Here is a 21,812-nt window from a genome sequence, read left to right as displayed (position 1 = left end):
TAAAAGTGCTTACATTTAAGTCACATTTATCTATTTCACGCACTTTTGGATGATAAATTCGTTGTAATTTGCATCAACATATTTGGTAAATTTCGCAACTTTAACAAAAAATTACTTAAGAACTATAAGTGGGCGCAGGTTGGGGTCTTCACGTTTAGAATCAAAAAATGAGCAGATCGAATTTCTCATTGTTATCATCCAATCGATCTTTCTTAGCGTCATTTTAGCTCACGTTTTTTTTTTTTGGCTCCCGCTGACCGTGTACTACCACACTCTGAACGCATAAAAAGTCAACCCAGATATATTACCTACTTCAACTTCTTGGAGAGTGCTCTTGAGTGATCCTATACGAGTGCAAGTACATAAATCAGTTGGCCTCAAGTGTTTTTAAATTAAAGCTTTTTAGGTTAATATCCTTTGAGATATCATTTATAATTAGCCTGTTCCCGTACTCCAGGATTTGGAGGATTTGCAGGATTTGCGTTTTTGAAGGATCTGGTATTTTCACATTTAATAAACCTTATATAAACGTGGCATACGGGAACTACTTTGGACTACACCTTTTCCAACAGTATTTCAGAAAAACAGAAATGTATTTCAGAAAAGGCCAAATGAATTTCAGAAAAACTCAAATGTATTTCAGAAAACCTCAAATGTATTTCAGAAAAGGGCAAATGTATTTCAGAAAAGCTCAAATGTATTTCAAAAAAGCTCAAATGTATTTCAGAAAAGGCAAAATGTATTTCAGAAAACGCCAAATGAAATTCAGAAAAACACAATTGTATTTCAGAAAAAATCAAATGATTCTCAGAAAAACGCAAATGTATTTCAGAAAAGGGCAAATGTATTTCAGAAAAGCATTAAATATGAGATCTATTTTTTTTTTGCATTTACAAAAATGTATAGTATACATATGTATAGCTTTTTTGAATGATGCCAACAGTACTGGTAATTACTCCCACGCCTGATTGGCTGCCAAATACAACGCAAATAGCGTTTGTACGTTCAGTATGTAATCCACTTGCGTTTCAGCGGGCCCCTCCACCTCGAAATGCTGGCACAACGTGCGCACATAATGCGCAATATCTCCATCTTCCAAGCAACGCTGATAAGCTTGCTGCACAGCACCACTTGCATCGGCATATGAGCGCGGCCAGTTGAGCAACAAAGGCTCGATCTCTTTCCGCGGCTGTACATCGTTCACCATTTGTGTCATATGCAACTTCTCAACCTCGTTGATCCACTTGTCAATTTCTTTCGACGATTTAGCTGTCGGAATCAGAGCAGCTGACGTGGTGCGCGCCTTAGCAACGCTTCCACTGAGCACCGAGCGCAATTTCATATTGAGCAAACTCGGTTCCGATTGATCACCCGAGGGCTCGTCGAGCACATAAAGACCCATTTTATACAAGAAATCATTGATTTCCTGCTTACGTTGGGGTTTCAGCAGTGGTGGTGTAGTGACTTTGAGAAATGCATCCACGTCGCCCACCGATGGCACAAAGTCCGGTATGAATGGTTGCAGATGATAAGGCGTGTCAATACACTGTGGCGTATATTTTAGTATATTCGGAAAGAGATCTTTTAGTTCTTGATGCACAGTTAATTTTTCCCATTGCTCTGGCTTGATGGAAAGTTGCACCTCTGGCGCAGATACGCGTGTGGCGTCACCTGTCTCTTCCATGGCCTCGAGATGCGGTTGCGGCGACACGGCCTCATCGGATTCACTTTCGGATGGCACAATCAGAGGTCCAGCGCGCGCTGGTGGTTTTGCTGCTGATAGAGACTTCGCTGCGCTGCGTATGCTGCCTGGGCGTGTCTGTGGGCGTTGATTGGCTGTGCCACCGGCTGCTTCGTTGGTTAGCTGTGCGTGTTGCATTTCGCTTACATCATCGTCGTCATCATCGTCTTCATCCTCGTCGTCGTGATCAATAATGTCCTGCAACAGGCCATCATCGTCAGTGGAACTGCCGTGCAACTGGAATAAGGAAGGTAAAAAAAAATCCATTTTATCAGATGATAAGCAGATGGAAGTGTAAAAAAGCTTACCACATTTCTTTGACGCAGAGTAGCAGCACGACTACTGGATGCGGCAGTTAAGCGTTGTGAATTTGCCATGCCAATATTGCGACCGCTGCTGGTGCTTGGCATTCGATCCATTCTAAAGTGATTTAGGTTCTTCGTGTCGGCTCCGTTTATAGTGATTTCTTCGTCGTAATAATTCATTTCGCGATAACTGTGTGAACTTGTAACAGTTGGGACAGCTAATGAACTGCTGACCCCAGTTATTATGCGTGCGATGAGGGTAAAGCTGCTTCCAATAACTTGTCAACTATGCACTGACGTATTTTGACCAACTGATCTTGAGCTATTTTCCTGTAATTTTAGCTATTTAGAAATCTCACGCTGCTGCACTTTTGGGTGGTTTTGGGTCTGTTTACTTGTTTGTTTGCACCGGTTAAGAATGCATGGTTGTCCAGGCAACTCGATGTGTGTACATATGTATGTATGTATGCATTGATACGTTACTTAATGCATACATATGTGTGTGTGTGATTTAATGGAAAGGCAGCACATCCGCTTAGAGTGTCGTGTATCCGTTTTCGCAACCAGCAGCTGGCAATGCTGTACACTTCGAAACCCACGCTGTTGCCAGATGGTTGAAATGTTTTGTTTTTCAAAGAGCGTAAACCATAGAACGTAAAGCTATAGAACGGAGATAATTAACGTCACAAAAATAAACGGAGAAAAAATTCTTAAATCATAGTTAGTTGTTCTAGACTTAACTAAACTTACGGTCAGAAATCGCCAATGTGAGTATTCATGCCAACTTAAGGCAGATGCGAAAATAAATTTTTTTAATTCATCATCTTTTTCAGCCTATCAAAAAAAATCATGCAAAAAAAATTGTTTGTCATAAATTATTTTTTTTTGGAACTACAGAAAAGAAAATCTGGTAAGCCTGATTCTCTCACCGCTCTCAATTTATGCAAGGCCGCAATCTAAAATCTACATGTTCTCAGGGCGCATTAAATATGCCTTGCATATTCTTAAGTTTCTTATGGAAAGTTAAGTTTTCACTAACCACCAACATATAACAGGTTGTTCCTCATATAACAGGTTGTGCGAAAATATTAAGTTAAGTAAAATTACGAAAATTAAGTCTAGACTAACAGAGCTTTTATTTTCAATTTAGCCAGTTTTTCCTTCCTAAAGATTTACGTTCTTCGTTTTACATTTTTTTTAAGTTTGGCTGGCAACACTGCAATCAACTTGTTTTCAACGCTATTCCAATAGCAACGATTGTACAGTGGTTTTATTGTGCTTTGTTGCTTTCGATACGTCGGACGTGGGTTTGTTTGGCTTTATGTGAAGGAGAGCTTGTTTTGAATTTCGAGTTGTGTTGTGCAGCGTACGCTAAAAAAATTAACTTATCGAGCGGCCATATAACATTTCGCTGTGTTAATAAGATAAGCATATTTTGCCTGTTAGATGCGATCCGACGAGTAAACTTCCACTTACATTAGTAGATATTTTTTATCTACTTACAATTAACGCCTATGAGTGTAAATACTATAAATTGGCCAAAAGCTAATTTTAATTATTGCTAATTACGATTATTCGTGTATTTATCCACTAAGTGGCGATTATGAGCATGGAATTACAATATTATTTTTTCCGCGAGTTTTTAAAACAAAATACCGCCATTAAAAGTGTTGGTAATAAAGAAGCAAACAACTAACGAAAATTAAATGCAAATTGCGATATAGTATTCAGTGCGAGTACTACAACAAAGAATAGTGTTTTTAAAATTAATTGAAATATTTAAAAGGCAGACGGTGTCGCTCCAAAGTAAAATTGTTCTTCAACTTAATTAGACGAAGTGAATTAATTGCTGCCATCCGAAACGCGCCACGTCTGCGACAACACTTTGATATTAGTGAATTAGCAAGCAGCAAAAACATATGCATTTGTTGTTTTTATGAAGATGTTGTAGGTGAGCGAACTTTTTACAGCAGTCGCCACCCGAAACGATTATTTTACCAGGACGTTGGCGTTGAGCGTTGTTGTATTGAATAGAAAATTGCAGGGGAAGACAGACAGACACACCGGCATTTGCAAGTTTCATTGACAAAAGCAACAAAGTGTGAAAAGTGCAAAGGCAAAAGCAAACTCAAAAGGTGGGTAAATCAAAAGCACAACGACATCCTTCGTGTTACCAAACAAAAAAGTGTTTTTATATGTATGTAGTTTTTAAATGGATTTATTTAGTACAAATCGTCGTTTAAAGTACAAAACCGCGTATCGTCATTCTGCAAAACCGCGTAACTGGCATTAGCTGCCAAAAATTGGATTTGCTCACACAAGCTCTTGGCTCAATCCTTATCCATTCGTCCTGAAATATAACTAGCCAGAAATGCGATTGCTTTATAAAAAAAGAACCATTTTGAAATATGAGTGTTTTTACTCTCTAGAAAAAAATTTATGTAACCTCACATACGTGGTTTTGTATTTTGCTGATACGCGGTTTTGTACTTTAAACGACGATATGTATTTCGTTGTATGTGTTTACTAGTGTACATACATATGTATGTGTGCAAACGAAACGGATTACTATACCCAACTCAATTTATGAAAATAGGACAGGGCGTGGAAGTGATAAGAAAAAGTGTTAAGGGAAGTAATGGCATGCAAATCCCGTTTACTGGCCAGCAGTTCAAATTTGAAGTTAATAAATGTGTTGAGGCATTGGAAGTGACCAACAGCCAAGGGTTAACAAATTAAAAGTTTTCTAACTTCTGATTACATTGTGTTATCTTGTTTCAGCCGCCAAAATTGCTTTTGTCACTTTACTGCGGTTTTTTAATGTCGAATAATTCAACAAACGCTAAACCCATTTAAATGAAACCGGGTGGAAAATGTAATGTAATGTTCGTTTAGAAAAGGATAAAGGTTCTCGTTTATATTCAATGAAAGGAGAATTTGCCAAGTCCAAAAGAAGCTACGAAAATTCGATGGGGCCAAAATATTACGAAATCTTTAATAATAAAGATCGAATCCCTCTGATTCGTATGGAGGTTTGCTTTGCTTTAACCGGGCAGAATGGTGTATTCAAAGTTTTGCGAAACACTTAAAGAAAATGGCTATAAAAAGTTTTTTCCTCTCCTGTAAAATTTTTAAATTTGGACTTAGCAACTTTTCACTCTAAGCTAGAATTTATGTCATACTAATAACAATAGATTGGAACTTTAGACTTTCGGATTGAAGTAAGGGATTGCAATATTATTGTCATCATCACCTTTAAAGATTTGATGTGTATTAGATCTACGGAATGCCATACAGTTGGAATTTATCATAAATCAACAATATTTAATCAAATTTTCATGACCCTTGTAACGCAATGTAACCGAAATTACACAGACGTAATTTTTGTTCCTAAATGTGTCGAATACTTTGAATTGCTTTACCAGTTTAATTAAATTATAAAAAGCCACGAATTTAGCTTTGCTAAAATATGTATTAAAAAGTATGCGGATTTTTGTGTGTGTTTATTTTTAAATGTACGTGGGCAATAGTTTTCACCGGTTGATCTACAATTGAACTTGCAGTAATACCTTCGAAGCCCTTATCACGAATTTAAGGAAAAACAGCTTCGGTTGTGTAAAACGTTTTGTATCGGTGCTCTCTTCTTCTTCTTTTGGGCGAGTCCAACAGGACCCGCCAGTCGTTTCTCTTCTGTGCCAACTGGCGCTAATTGGAAGCCAAATCCTCTTCACCTGGTCTTCGGCATCGCGAATGGACCCAACAATTCTATAATTATTTTGGGCATTCTAAGAGAGTTTGTAATGTATCTGTTACATTGTGCTATACAGAGTTAAAATTGTATCCTTGAGTATCGTTGATAATTTTCAATATTTATACTTGAAAAATTATATGTATGTATACTAAAGACTAATACTATATACACAATCATATCCTCAAATTTCGTCCTCCGAACTTTATTAGCTTAACAACTAAAATTAATTAAAAAGACTTTTTCAATACCTATTCGTCCTTGTAAACTAAACACATTAGCGCACACAAGGGGTGGGTTTTGAGGTTCAAACCCCCCCTAAAGCTAATAACCTCAAATACAAACTGTATCTTAAAGCTAAGAATCCAGCTCTCAAGGAAATTATAAGAAATATTTATTATAATTTCTGATGCGTGAAAAAGCGCTTTGCTTTTGCTGTAAATTTTCATGAGGAAATGAATATACGAGCATTTTTTTCTTGAGAGCTGCAAACTGATTTAAGAAATTTTGGTAGAAGAAAATTTCCTTTTCTTTCTTGAGAGTTCAGTTAATTTTTTCGGTATTCGAAATATTAAAAAAAAATTAGAAATCGTGAAAAATCACCATCTCTATCGAAAGCCAGAAACCAGAAATCGAAAAAAGGAACATAAAAGTGCAAAAATTCATGGAATCAATAAATTTATTTTTACTGAGTCTTATTTACAATTTTTTCTTAGGTACTTTTGAAAGTTGAGCGCATCTTGAGTTTATAGCACTTTTTATTAAACCAGTAGTTTTTAAGGAAAGAACACAACGGGCTTCAATTCTTATATTCAAATTTAGGGGTACCGTTAATTTCTTCATGATCCAATCATCGGATCTCTAAACCAAATTACGGGACGAACCTTGAGGTACCATCTTTCTACAAAAAAATGATTATTGAATTGGTCCAAAGTTACGTATTCCGGCGAATTGATAACCTCCCCTTTTTTTAAAGTCGGTTAAAAGTGTTTGAGTTATTTTAATCTTATGTAAATAAAGTGCAGTTTATGAATTTTAAAACGTTTATTTATTTATTACGTACTGTACATAAAACTTGTATAAATGTATTTTAAAGAGCGTATTATCTGAAGAAAATTTTCAGTATTTTCCGGTGATATATCTTCAGAAATATAAAACCATCCTAAAATATATTCCTGGGTGCGCCCCTGTCTAAACAAATTAATTTTTTTTGAGTTCTACAGAATTTTCTCTTCCGCGTGGTACCCATTTTGTTATTCTACATTCTACTGAATTTTTTAAATAATTTTGTGAAATAACCACCTCATTGACATTTCAAAGTGATTTTAAAATAATTCCATCGTCAGAGAGAAAAACTAAAAGCGAAGTTTTAGATACTATATTTGGCCTTTAATTTTATAAGAATATTGATGTTTTGGTTTTTGTCGCACGGTGTTATGCAATATTTTTTTTTGTATTTCTTCTTCTTATTTTGCACTACACTGTTTGTAAGTCTGGGTCGAGAACATAAAACTTCGCCAATTGTGCCTCTGCTTTGCAAAGTTGCGCCAATTGTGCATTCCGAGTGACGATATGTATGTCCTCAGCACTTGGTCTTTCCTTTGGATTCCTTGATCGAAGATGCTTTTCACCAGAGCATTAGCATCCATGCATACGACATGTCCAAGCCAGCGTAATCGGCGTATTTTTATGTCTTTAATTACATACATACGTATGTTCATGTTATTGCGAGTATTAAGCTCATATAATACCGAAGTGAACATACTTACAAATCAAATAAAAATGTTTCTACATACACATATAATTTGTATGTACAATGGGTTTTCATATGTGTTTACGTAAGTGATTAATCACTTACGATGTTTTTTTAAATCAATTCTATATTTTTATATACCTCATACGCCCGTGCGCCGGAAATCTGTTAGATATCCGTCAGACTCGTCGGCAATAAAGTCAGAAATATGTATGATTTTGGCCGATATCGTTCAGAGAAGCGTATGGGGAGGTTGACAGGAAGCCTAACCGACACGACGTGGGAAATTCTGACTTAATTACCGGCGATTCTGACGGATATCTAACAGATGTCTGACCAAATAATCATGGAAAATAAGAATTATCAGACATGTATGCCCGAAATCGGACATAATTCGATCAGACATATCGGATAAGGAAATAAATAAAATTCTCCAGACATTTCGCCCAGAAATCTGTACGAAACCTGTAAGACTTGTCTAAATAGTCAACTTTTTATTCCGACTTGTCTGATATCAAAAATTGTCTGGCAAATGTGCTAGCTGGGTTTCCAGTGAATCAACTTTATATATGTACTCTGTACATGTACATTTGTATATACATATATAGTATTTTTGCGTTCGCATAATTATTACGGGCCTTATTCTGTATCACGAACGATAGGCAAAACGAACGATTCGTCTGCAGACGACAACCTCTCTGATTGCGATTTTAAACTCTATCGGTCGCCTTCGTCTTGCTTTTCATACATTACGTTGCAATGGTCTCGGTTGCGCGTAAACCGGCTAAAATGATGCCGCCGGACAAATTTTTGAAGCATTCCTCTGCAGACGAATCGTTCGTGTTGCCTATCGTTCGTGATACAGAATAAGGCTGTAAATTTCAATGCTCTTTTCGCTGCATTGCATTTATTATCTACAATACAAATATTTACAAGCAAATATAGAAACATCCAGCGCGCCTTATCAACCTTTACTTTGAATTAAGAAAATTTTGGGTGCTTTTGAGCGTAGCATCCAGCCAAAGCTTATCTAGCACGAGTGTGACCATATAATCACACAAACAATTGATCGTGGAAAATTGATCGTCAGAAAAAATTATATCCTGAGAAAAATGAAGTTGAAAAGCTGTCAGTATATTCACTCATAATAAAAATAATTAATACATTTACATAAAATAACTTCTACCAGGCTAATAACGGCCGCACAAGTTCGAGGTATACAAAAAGAAGTTCATTTACGGATAAGAAAAATTGCAAAAATTTTCTGATTTGAAATATGAAAATATGATTACATGGATCATCAGACTAAAGAAAAAATAAATCACAAAAAGCAGCACGTCAACAAATCACTTTGTGAAAAAATTTCATTCTACAGCTTAGTATCCAGGCTCTTAAGAAAACGGTAAAGAAAAATTTTCTATTACTGCGTGATTGAGCCAAAGGAATTTTGCCAGCTTTCCTCGCGAAATAATAGAGCTCGCATACATTTCTGTTGCAACTATGGGTTGCCTTGTGCCCTTCTTTCACAAAAGACTGCCTTAAGGAAATTTGACACAGAAAGTTTCTTCCCCATTTCTTCAGAATTTTTTTATATAGGGTTTTTGCTTTTCTTGAGAGCTGGATACTAAGCTTAATTATTCTAAAGCTAAAGGTGGACCTCCATAGCATGCGTATCCGCATGCGTGTGTTTGATTTTTACGCATAGAAGTAAAAATTAATTCACCTTTCTTACGTTTTCATGCGTGGCTATGTAGGTGCTGTTATAGGAATTTGTGTACATACTCAACTTATATTTCAAACGCACGCATAAGATGGGTAACCTGGTCACACTGTCTAGCGCAAAGTACAGACAGTAACAAGAAGAATTGATAAAACTCGAAAATATGCAAAGCTTTAAGCGGGAGCAAAGTAAGGATAAAAATAACAACAAAATAGATATACACGCACACAAGGACAACCCCCACACGCCTCGAGTTGATTGTTTTGTTGAGCATTAGCTTCTAACTCGGCTTGGCGGCGAGAAGGATGACACAGCGGCAAAGCGCTGGAGGACTGTGCGCGCTTTTATTTGTTTTGACTGGCGTGCAATTTATTCCTTTTTATATTATCCTCTATTTTTGTTGAGCTGGCCTGTGCGTTAGGTATCTTCTATTTTTTTGGTTTTTTTTTTTTAGAAATTTCTAAGGACGCCTAGCTGGAATTGCTCGCATCACTTCACGCATATCGCATACTTATTTTTTATATATCCTCTTGCGCTACTTTTCCGCTTAAGCCATACACAGACACTCATAACCTCTGCGCCTTTTTGCTGGCTGCCGTCTTCTCGGTACGCTGCGTTGGTGGCTTGCTGCATGCAGCAGTCAGAAGCCAATCATTTTCTAAGACTTTCACTTTTGTTGAACTTGAATGAGGTAACTATGGCAACCAAGTAACCGACGACAAGAGTGGCACTCACGCGAACAATGAGCGAAGAAGAGGCACTTGCGCGTAGGCAGGATGTACTTAGAAGAGGTTCGTACATAACAACATACATATGTACATATGTACTTATGTTCTTAGTTAGACAGGATGCCCGTCAGCACAGGGGGTGGGAAGGAAGAAAGGAAAGCACCGTATGCCTGGAATATGTCTTGGCATGCTGATTTTAGCGCCAGCTGTCGCAGTGTAGTCTATCTTTAGGCGCCTATGTTCGAAGTAGGCATAAAGTGACGCGTTATCCCACGTCCGTTTGCTTCAAATAAAGAAACTAAAACCAACATTTTGTGCCGCCTGCTGGTCAACATTGCTGGTAGAAGCTTCAGAATAGGCAATACAAAAATAAACATCCACAAAAAATGTACCTACACGTGCAGATAGATAAGCAGCGTTGTGTGGCAGCCAAATCTAAGAGTCCTTAGTCTGATTCGTGAACAGATAACAAAAATAACGGAGGGCCACGTCAATAACAATAACAGCAAAATAAAATAGCTAAAGAATACAAAAATTAGAATCTGGCTAAGCAAACGAAGTCGATTGCCAGTCACGGGCAGTGAAATTGCAGGCAGACGTGTAGACAGCATTCGATGTTGATGCCTTTAGTCTGGCAAATACAATCAAGTAGCTACTGGCCAACTACTCTCCAACTACTTCGCCATGTTTTAAATATGATTGCAGTCAGAACACAAAAACAGCTATAACCATGGCCACTAAAAAATTACAGTTTTCTTCTCGCTTCTTATCCTTATCCCTTACCATTTCTGAAATTAAAATGGACAGCAGAATCGACACTCCTACGCAATAAAAAGCGGCGCACAAAATATTTTCGAAATAATTGAGTAGCCAATGTGGAATATTTGTAAAAAAATACTAAATTTAACTACATAAGTCGCATACGCTGAGATAGTAAAATCGTCAATAAATAAAAGCACTTTTCGACGCTTCATATTGGGTATGAAGAGATTGGCGGATTAACGCAATAAATTTATGATAACAACAAAAGATTTGTTCAGTTTATTTGAAGATGGTGATGGGACAGAAACTTGCGGATGAATATAAGAAGTGATGGCGAACAACTACGACGGTATATTAAATTAAACGAAAATACTCGAAAGACTATCCGCCTTATTATGGTTGTCGACGTCGACGTCGATGTTATTTTTTCAAGAACAAATAGGCCTCATCAGTCCAACTCCGGTTACGGAGGAACACCTTTCTGCAAAAATACTGTGGTCAGCGTAGCTAGAGTTGCACTTGCGAGGGCTAATTTTTGAAGAAAAAATGACATCGACGTCGACGTCGACAACCATGATAGGGTCGTATATTTCTTGATGATTTCATATACAGCAAAAGAACTATGCTGCTGACGTATGTAGATGATATTGTCATCGCCGGCCTGAAACTTAAAGTACGTTGGTGCAGCATTTTGCAGCTTACATAGAAAATTAAGCTAAGGAGGTTGGTCTAGCAGTCAACGAGGACAAGACAGAGCATCTCCTGGCAACACATACAAAGTTTTCGTTTATGGGACACACTCGTCACTGTTGGCAGTTATAACTTTGATGTAATGAAGTGATTTTCACCATAAACACCATCAGTAAGAATGGCTTGGAGATCAAGCAAAGAATAACTTTTGTGCCACCAGGTGCTACTTTGTTCTCGGTAGACAGTTGAAAAGTAGAACCCGCCTTCGACGAACAAAATCTACGCTCTACATAATGACGTGGACGATGTCGAATACAGATAAGAAAGCTTTGGAGGTTTTTGAGATAATTATTATTTGAAAGAGCCACGGCCCTGTTCGCTGCGGCGAGGATACCGAAGAAGATAGTTAAGCGCGTAAGAGTACAACGATTGCGCTGGATGTTTTAGGCATGGATAACGAAACCAAGGACGCCCCGGACATGAAGAATTCCTTGAAAGCTGGCATAGTCATTGCTGGTGCTAGTATTCTGAGCGTATGTATGTGAAATCGGAACTAAAAGTGTGGCTTTTTAGCCAAAGCTGCTAGTAAATATTTGTTTTTTGTCGCAGTAGGCGAATCCTAAGTAGGGGAGCTCGACTGTGTCTAAACACAGAAAGAATGGCTTTCGTTTATGCAAAAATTACGAACATGTGTTCGAGGAACTGAGTTCGATTGCCGTCAGTGAGTTAGAGGGGGTTCGTTCATACATGGATGCCAGTACTGACAAATTAGCAAGCGCAAAAAACTTCGCAAGGTCTTATAGACCTAATAAAATCATAGCGCCGGAAACGATTCTGAATTGAAGATATTTTTTTTTCTCGAGATCGCAGATGAGCTGCGGCATCTTAAACATCACCAATTTGATACTTGATAGGACTAGTCACTAGTGCATTGGCAAAAGTCGGCTGGTGTTTGACTAATGAAACTTTCATTTAATCTAGCAGGAAGCTTTGTGCTCATATTTTCTGGTGTGACTAGAATACATATACAATTTCAAGAACATCGAGTTCGAACCAAGCATAAAACGCGCTCAATGATGCGATAAAAGAAATCTGTAATACATATACAATACATATAATAGATTGGCGCTTACACAATATGCCAGTATTTGGCCGAGCTTCTCCTTCCATTAGTGGCTTGCGTCTTGATGTCGTCACACAAAGGGGAGGGAGCTACAGCTTTACGCCGACTACGAGCCGCGATTCTAGTTTTATAAGAAGTTGTTTTTCATGGCACAAATAGACTCAGAGGTTTGCCACTGCCTGCCGAGGAGCGACCGCTATTAGAAAAAACTTTGTATTTTCTTTTGTTTTTGATGTTAGCACTGCGCCCGTTATGAGGGCCCTGCGGAATGATAGCATGCACTGCTGACCATTACACCACATCTGCCGCCTATATACATACATACGTACGTACATATTAATTTAATGTACTGCTATAATTTAATCTTCACTTGTGTGCCGACAAACACCTTGAAAAATGCCGAATGGTATTAGCGTCGTTAACAAAAAAGTAGAAGATAGCAAACTCGCGGGTGTATATGACATTAAAGAACAACAATTCCAATGGGCACAACTGTAAAGCAAACAAAAAAATACAATAAAAAGAGTAAAAATAAATTAAACATGTGCGACAATAACACGTAAATAATTCAAGGCGTATGTACTCGTGCGCTATCGCAAATGTATGTTAAATGTACATACATATGTAGGTATGTATGTATGAATACTTATATACATATTTAGGCAGATATTTGGACAGGTGCTAAGATGTACATATTTAAAGGAAAAAAATAGTTGTTTACGATTGTTTTCTTTGCCATTAAATACAACAATACTACACTTGCGTGCTTGTTTTTGCAAGCATATCTGCACATAAATAAGCTCATGCATACATACTCGTGTTAACCCATTAATATGCACATAAATATCAATAGCTTTGTTCCACACGCTTTACGGCCCATTTCGGTAATTAGAGCGTAAAAATAAGTTACTTCTCACAAGTGTCAAAAATGTGTCAACACGTGCTAAAAGTGTCCAGCGCGTGAGGAACGCAAAATACACATTTCGTGCCCGGAATCAGCAAATCAGCTCTGAACAATGATTTTATGTGTATTTATCTTATATGGTTAATAAAATTAGCAAATAACTACATTTTCTGAAAATTCTGTGACATTTTCCATTTCCACAACAGCTGGCACGATTGAGAGAATACAAAGGTTGCGCCGATCTCGGACCGCTATTCCTCTCTTAACAAATTTGACAGAATCGTTGTTTGCATGACGTCACACTTGTGCAACTTGTTTACGTTTTCCTTGAAACATTTTTTCTTCTTCTTCCATTCTTGCTCACGTTTTGGCATTTCTGTCTCGCAATTGCACCAGTGTGACGTCACACAAAAGTTATTCTCAAAAATCCTCTCTGATCGGCGCAATCTTGTATTCTATCATTCTTGCTGTTATGGCATTTGGACTTGTTGCACGTTTGTGCCCGGAAAAATAGTCCCGGCTGTTTCGGGCACGAAGAAGAAGACATTTACGATCCAAAAGTAGAACGTGTTCTGGTCTGTTTCGGGCACCCCCGAATCCCGCGGGCTCGTGTGGAACAAACCTTATATATGAACAATTCGAGGTACATATAGCATTGGTAACACACGGCACCAGTCGTCGCACATGTGCAACTAATAACTTCGAGCTCGAGTAGGCATACATCATAAATATACATTTGTATATGTACATACGTATGTGTCAATGAAGAACAAAATTGAGCGCTTAGGTAGTACACTTGAAAATGTTTAACACTGCAAAAAGCTACATACATACATAAGTCTCGGCTTACACGCATGTTTTCAAGGTGTTCAAGTGTAGCTGCAATTGAAATTACAACGCAAACAAAGACTTTAATGTGTGACACTTGTGGGCCAAGTATTCAAAAAACAAAAAAAAACGAATTATGTGCGTGGGTGCACGGCTGCTTAGCTTTCCGTTGGCCCCAATGCAAATTGCAGTTTGCTTGCATACATTTCCATCTACCGTATTATGCACTTCACCACTACAAACGCGTATAAATATACAATGTATAAAAATGTGGTCACTCTCACTGTGCCGTATGGATTTACCTACTTGCATACTTATTTACCACTCTCCTACTCGGCATACAAAAGAATATAATTTGCCCGATTGCTATGCCGGAAGCGGAAACCAACGCACTGATACATTTGCACACAGATGCACACGCACACTCACTCCTCTTGCGGCAAATTAAAACATTGCCGAGCGAAAAATGCATACTTTTGTTACGGCGGCGGCAGCTGGCTAAGGGGCATACTTGTTGAAAATGCAAAATCTTTGGCCAAAGTAGGTGAAGTGGCTGGGAGTAGGTAGTTAGTAAGCGAGTTGGGCGCGTTAATGCGAAAATAGTTAGTTTTTTTTATTTTTTATTCGCTAGCGAGTTTCGCACAGTAAAAATGAAAAGATTCAACTGGAGATTTCCTATCTATTAGATGTCGACTTCGATCGGAAGTTAAACGTTGGTTAATTAGTACGAACAAAAAGCAAATCAATTTTTATTGAGACTTTTGAGTTCAAACTCTTCTGAACTTACGTTGAACGGAAAATAGAGATACATATCGTTGGCTTAGGCACTCCGCACATTAAGCTCCTAATCACAGTAGTGTAATCGTTTCGGCATACTAAAGTATAAAGCTTTTATGCCGAACCCATGTATTTCAATGAAGCTCTGTAGATTACGATTCAAAATCATGTTTGAGCCTAATCATAAAAGCTTCATGAATCGAAGCGCCCAACATTGTAAGGCGCTTGCAGTTTTGAAATCGTCATTTGTTTACTTTTTTGTGTTGGAAATAAAATTTATTTGTCAATTCAATAGAAAATAATTGGAAATGAATGATTTTGTGCTAAAATTCGTGCAAATTGCAATAAACCACAAGCGTTTATGCAATACTTCGGAGCAGAAATATTTGCGGAAGTGCGTGTTGCGAAAGAACGGCCAACAAATTTGTTATGTACAGAAAGTGTTTATTAGCTGGTGACTTATGCAGGGCGTGCAAGTGTGCAGAAGTCGAGTCGTCATGCATTCGTTTCGGTATGATGAAACGATTACTCTACTTTGATTAGGCGCGTAATGTGCCGAGTGCCTTAGTTCGCAAACGTGCTAAGTCCATTTTTTTTTATTTTTCAGGAGGGACAAAAAACCTTCTAACTTTTTTTGTTGTCAATATTTCTCTAATATGTAAATGCAGTTTTATTCCTTAGTTCGTCTTGTTTTAGTACCAATAATCGACCAATTTCAAAATAAAGCTGTTGCAGACTTATAGGCTCTTTTAGGACTTACCACATTTTCTCTTTAAGATTTTATTCTTTTAATGTGGACTTAGCACATTTTCTATCAACCTTTTTCCATTATTTTTTATTGTTAAAAGATTTAATTGTTTACTTTAAATATATTTTATTGTTTTAAAATGAATTATAACCTAATACAGTTTTATTTCATTGCTATTAACAAAGATAACTATATTAAGTCGTAAATTTATGTACCATTTATAAAAGAAAATAATTAAAAGCAAGTAAAGAGGTAAAGTTTGGGCGAAACCGAACTTTATCTACCCGGCGTAGGTATCAAATACTGTCGTAAGCAGGGGTTTTTTCCCTATTTCAAACGTTTTCGATAATATCCTGAGTTAAACTCAATGAAATAATTGAACCACGTTTAGTAGAAATCGCTAAAGTGGCTACCGAAATACACCTTGTAGTCATAAATTGGGCGGTGACACGCAGTCTTATTTAAGAGATTAAGAGATCTGAAATTTACCGTTAGATATACGAGAAGCGAATGTAATTTTGGTCCGATTTGAATAATTTTCAACGAATTGCTTTTCCGTACCAGGTTTATTAAGTGCACAGAGTTTGGTAGAAATTGATAAATAGGTTACCGAGTTACAAATTTGTGGTCATAAGTGGGCGGCGCCATGCCCATTATCCAAAAATGTATCATAATCTATTTTTCTGCTGAGTGGTTATCGCGATCATCGATTTTAAGTGAATTAGATTTACAACACATTTCTTAGCTAGACCCTAAATAAGGCTCGTACCGAGTTTGGTGAATGGGCTACTGAGATGCAGCATTTCATAATAGGTGGGCGGGGTCACGCCAATTTTCCAAAAATTGCACAATAATATTTTTTACAAAAATTCTACTTCACATACTAATTTTGAAGAATTTGCATCCAAAATTTACTGAAATATCGTAGTTTTTGCATCTTTAGAAAATACCTTTATATCGGAAATGGGCGTGGTTACATTCAGATTCGCCCATTTTTAATACCAACTTACCTTGGATAAATTGCAACCTACATACCAAATTTCGTTGAGATATCTCGAGTTATCGTGTACACGGACAGACGTGTATATATATTTTTTGATTTTTTTGGACTTAGCACATTTGCGTACCAATGCATAACAACAAGTAAAAACGACATTACGGTAATTTTCTTTTTTGGTAATGATGGATTTTCAGTTATGCTATCTTACTGCATCAAAATCTCAATTTACATAAAAAGTGGACTTAGCACGTTTGCGAACTAAGCCAACGATATATAAACTCTTAATAAATACGTGCACGCACATATTGCAACTTAGAGTAAATATTGGTTAAATTCATCTTTATGAATAATTACTTTTCTGGGAAAGTTACAGAAAATGTATCGTTTTGAGAATCGCAAATATTTCGTCGTTTGGCGTGCAATACCGCATACACGCAAAATGCAATACCGCGTATATGATAGTCTCACATAAGTGCAGATAAATTTATTTTTTTTTCTAAACTTTTGAATGGTTTTCTAACTGAACTTCTACTAAAATTATTGACCATTAAATTTGTGAAGTAGACCAGCACTGACACAGGGTACCAAAATCATTTTTTTTTTGCGGCTTGTGACTAACTTAGTTGTGTTATCCTGATGCTACAGAAAACTTGTTCGGAAATGACATATCGTAGCAATGGTCGAATTAAAGATAAACATTTCGAGTGCAAAATTCCTTTACTATTCGTTCATCAAATATTGTTTCACCGCGAACCAACTTCACTGCCTTTTTGAATGGTAAAATTAACCACTGTATGTGCGATGGCACGCCTACATAGATACCACTCTGTACAAATTTAAATTTGTATCATTCCACCAGCCAACTCAACTCCGCACACAGGCCAAGTGGACGCTTAGCATAATCCTGTGGTGTGTGTTATGTGTGCCACAGTGAGCAAGCCAAGCTGGCACGAGATTCAACTGGTTACATACATACATACATATGTATGTATGGCTAAAAGCGTATGCGTTTCCCCATGTTGGAGTGTGTAAATTTTATTATCATTCGAAATTTTGCTTCCTGCAGCCACAAACTGTCACATGCAAGCTCATCGAGTGGAGTGTTTGCTGCGGGTGCACTCAAAGGTGTGTGATGGGCTGTAACAATCAGGATGCCTTTACATAAGCAAACCTGTGTGCTCATGCTTGCTCAGGCATGTGTGTTTATATGTACATACATAAATATGCAGAGTTCAGCATGCAAAATTTATTATGCCCACTCTATGGAAGCTTTTAAGTTGACCCAATTTACTGGAAACAAATTCCCTTTCACCTTTCATTTACGCTCGTTCATCTCCTCATTTAGTTTTATTGTATTTTCCTGTTTGCGTAATTTTTTCTCATTTCCCCCCAACGTTACCACGATTTTCCTGCTTTTACGTTTTCCGGCATATTGTTTGTTGATTTCACCCACCCAACCTCCCGCTGCCCGTTTTTCCAAAACGCTGCTGGTTTGCCGGCTTCTATTTCAAATTAGATACTTAAACCCCGGTGCGAGTTTTTTCTTTTTTAACTACATAGGTACATATCGTCGTTTAAAGTACAAAACCGCATAACTGACATTTGCTGCCAAAAATTGGATTTGCTCAGACAAGCTCTTGGCTCAATCCTTATCCATTCGTCCTGAAATATAACTAGCCAGAAATGCGATTGCTTTATAAAAAATAGAACCATTTTGAAATATGAGTGTTTTTACGCTCTAGAAAATAATTTATGCAACCTCACATACGCGGTTTTGTATTTTGCTGATACGCGGTTTTGTACTTTAAACGACGATATATGTATATGTAAGTATGTACATAACTGCATACGAGTTTTTATGTAAGTCAGTGAGCCAGTTTGAGCGCCATGTGCAGCAGCAGCGCAGCAAACGCTTTTGGGACGTCTGTTGCGGTTGTATGGGTGGAGGGGGGTGTCGGCAGGGAGAATAATACAAAGTTGGTATATCTGGGTTTATGCGCATTTCCTTTCGCCAACTAATTAAGTGAAAAAGTATGCATTTTACGTAATCGCATCTTCCCCACTGCTGCTGCTCTTCCTTTTGTTTCTTATATTCTGTATCAAAATTTCTTTTCCGCGCCGCTAGAAAATGAAAGTATTTCAAAAGCACGTAAATGTCTTATTGAATTTGACCAACTTTATCTCACTCTCACTGTTATTAAAATTCTGTTTTGAGAGTTTAGCGGGAACTGTCAGAATTACTTAAGGCCAATTACACAGATTTTGGTGCGGCAAATGTCAAAGCTGTTTTTGATAGTCTTTTTTGTGCTGATTAAGCATAAAGTTTCCATTAGGTTCAGATGCTGAGAAAAAAGTCTCACTACTATCCCCGAAAATACCATCCCTGCACCTGGACCTGATGGTCACTTATAGTCATTTATTGAACAATAAGGAAATACTGTGTCAAAATCATTGTTTTCTGTTCAATAAATGACTATAAGTGACCTTAGGGTCAAGGTGCAGTGATTGTAGTCGATAGTTCAAGCCTTAATTTAAGCCTAAGTGGAAGGTTCTATCACCTTTTGTCTCTTTGCTAGAGTTTTTCAAATATTAAAAAAAATCTGGAGCTGATGGAAATTTTATACTTACGGATTCGTAATCACCACAAAAAAGTCTATAAAACCCGGCTCTGACATTTGCCGCACAAAATTGTTTCCATTATTGTAGACCTGTGCTATCGAACGATGGAGAAACCTAAAATGCTAATGCTGCTCTAGGCGACAACTTTAAATGGGTCGACTAGCTCGAGCTCGGCGTTAATTCCTCCAAAACATAACTTTTTTTTTCATAAGAAAAAACTGGAGTTTATTTTATTTGTAGAGATCAGAGGTTAGATTGAATTTCTTCTTCGAAGCGAATTACGTATAAATCATTTTAGGCTCTAAACTAAATTGAAAAATAAATTTGTGGAAAGCGAGTTAAGAAGGGTCTAACCTCAATGGAAAACAATGGGGACTGTCACCGCATATGGCATATGGATTCTACAAAACAGTCACCAATTGTAACACATGGGACCCTGGTCTGTTGGAAAGCTCTGGACAAAGGGATGAAGAAAGCGGTGAGTAGCGCACCGCAGTAGGGACTTAACATGAAATTTCCCCTGCGATTGCTACAGTTTCTGATCCGAGAAGAATAGGACGTAGGAATACCGGTTACAGATAATAGAAAATCCATAACCACTGATATCTATGTATGTATATCAGAAATAAAAAATGGATGCCTTATTTAAAATTAACGAAAACTTGTTTTTGGCGTTATTAAATGTACATAGTGCTGTGTTCATATTTTGTAAAGCAATTGAAACTTCTGAAGTCATCTTTTACTAAGATGCTAATTCTATGTACATACATATAATACATACATATGTACATATCGCACACCGTCTTCAAAAGAGTCACAACTCAAAATAATACGTTCGTCAGAAACTATTTCGTAGTACATACATGCTAATCATATGGGCAAGGGCGACTTTACCTTAGGTTTTTTTTTAACAAATTATAACAAAAATTTGCTCCAGATTTTGCTGAAAGGTAAATAAAAGCTCTGTGTACATTTTTAGCGCATAATTTCAAAAATGCCAAATTTTGAGTTGTGACTCTTTTGAAGACGGTGTGCGATATATTAAAATGCTACGAGGAAAATAACGAAAGCTTCCTGATGTGATATGATAAAACAAAATTGTTCCAAGCTCTAATTTCCCTGTAGGATCTTGGAATAGACTTAGAGCAGATTGTAACTAGTCCAAAGTTTGGTCCAACAACATGTAAAATTCAATTTACATTTAACATTGAATGTCCTAGGCTCGGACCAATTGTCCGCTTCTGCATTACATTGTAACCAATTTTGGGGAAAAAAAAACAAAATAAAACTTGCGCCAGCTGCGATTCGAACCGGGGTTCTCAGATTTTCTAAGCGGATACTCTATCCGCATGCCAACGTCGCACATGAAAATTTGTTGACTAAGTGCCCACATATCAGCAAGTCGTTATTTGTACCCGTTGTCCGCTATTGCATGACATTGTAACCAGTTTTAGATCAAAACTCATACCTTATGCATTACATTCGGACCACTTTAAGTACAATTCAGCTGTTTTAGATTACATTGCTTTATATTTTTGGACTATCTTTGGTCTAGATACATGCTACTATACCAACGACTATATTTTTCGAGCGATTGGACCAATCTTTCCTTCAGGGTATTTGTTAAAAAAATTAATAGTAAGGTATGTATGTATGCGGTGTATATGTTATCGATCTTAGGACAAACTAGTTTTGCCTAGGCTGAACTAGATCAGGGGCCACAGTAATTTTGTGCAGAACACCTTTCCGCGTAGGCGGCCTTCGGCCGTACTTCAAAAAATTACCCTCATTAGGTACGCGGTCCACAATATTATTGCGTCCAACTTCTTTCCGCATTGGACGGATATATTGGATCCAGGTAGAACTAGTTTAGCCTAGGAAAATCTAGTTTGTCCTAAGATCGGGTTTGGCCGGTAACATATACACTTAATTCGCCACTTCCATGCTGGTGAAAATGTGTAAATAAAAAGAAAATCAAATGAAATTCAAGCTGTTTCATTTACCCAGCGGCGGGAAAATGTTGAAAAAAGTCTCAATTGAAATTGGTTGATGTGCTTGGAACCGTTTGACTTTTGGTGCCGCCACTATATTTAACTTGTCTATGTGCATATGTATGTGCCAAAGTGCATAGTGACTTCAAGTGCTACTATTTTTCATTCACTATTAATTTTATGCTCTACTAAGTACAGTATTAACAGAAAGTAAGCGCACACGTACATACGCAACACTTAGCATTTTTGGCTGACGAGCTGAAATGGTGACAAGCCTGCCTGCCGGTGGCAAGTGGGATGCGCTGCGATGGCGCTTGGCGGCACATCATTATACCTTTCATGAGCATGAAATGGTATTATAACTTTGGTCCGATG

General features: G+C 37.5%; 2 protein-coding genes across 2 annotated transcripts in view; one reads left to right on the top strand and one right to left on the bottom strand.

Annotated features, from left to right (window-relative positions):
- Positions 1 to 952: 952 nt before the first annotated feature.
- Positions 953 to 2,561, bottom strand: LOC118741776 (intraflagellar transport protein 46 homolog). The gene is made up of 2 exons (XM_036473748.1): positions 2,050 to 2,561; positions 953 to 1,978 (listed from the first exon to the last, which is right to left on the bottom strand). The coding sequence occupies exons 1-2, from the start codon at positions 2,224 to 2,226 to the stop codon at positions 953 to 955; spliced, it is 1,203 nt and encodes a 400-aa protein (XP_036329641.1). The 5' UTR covers positions 2,227 to 2,561.
- A 777-nt stretch (positions 2,562 to 3,338) lies between these two features.
- The window catches only part of LOC118741421, a gene marked incomplete in the record, with an annotated part of 159,132 nt that continues 140,658 nt past the window's right edge, over positions 3,339 to 21,812 (top strand). The window contains 1 exon segment of the mRNA XM_036473391.1: positions 3,339 to 4,018.

The sequence above is a fragment of the Rhagoletis pomonella genome, unplaced genomic scaffold, assembly GCF_013731165.1.
Source record: "Rhagoletis pomonella isolate Grant_MI unplaced genomic scaffold, Rhpom_1.0 Rhpom_scaffold_00006, whole genome shotgun sequence".
Classification (NCBI taxonomy): Eukaryota; Metazoa; Arthropoda; class Insecta; order Diptera; family Tephritidae; genus Rhagoletis; species Rhagoletis pomonella.
The sequence above is the reverse complement of the archived record's forward strand: the minus strand, read 5'-3'. Positions and strand labels throughout refer to the sequence as shown.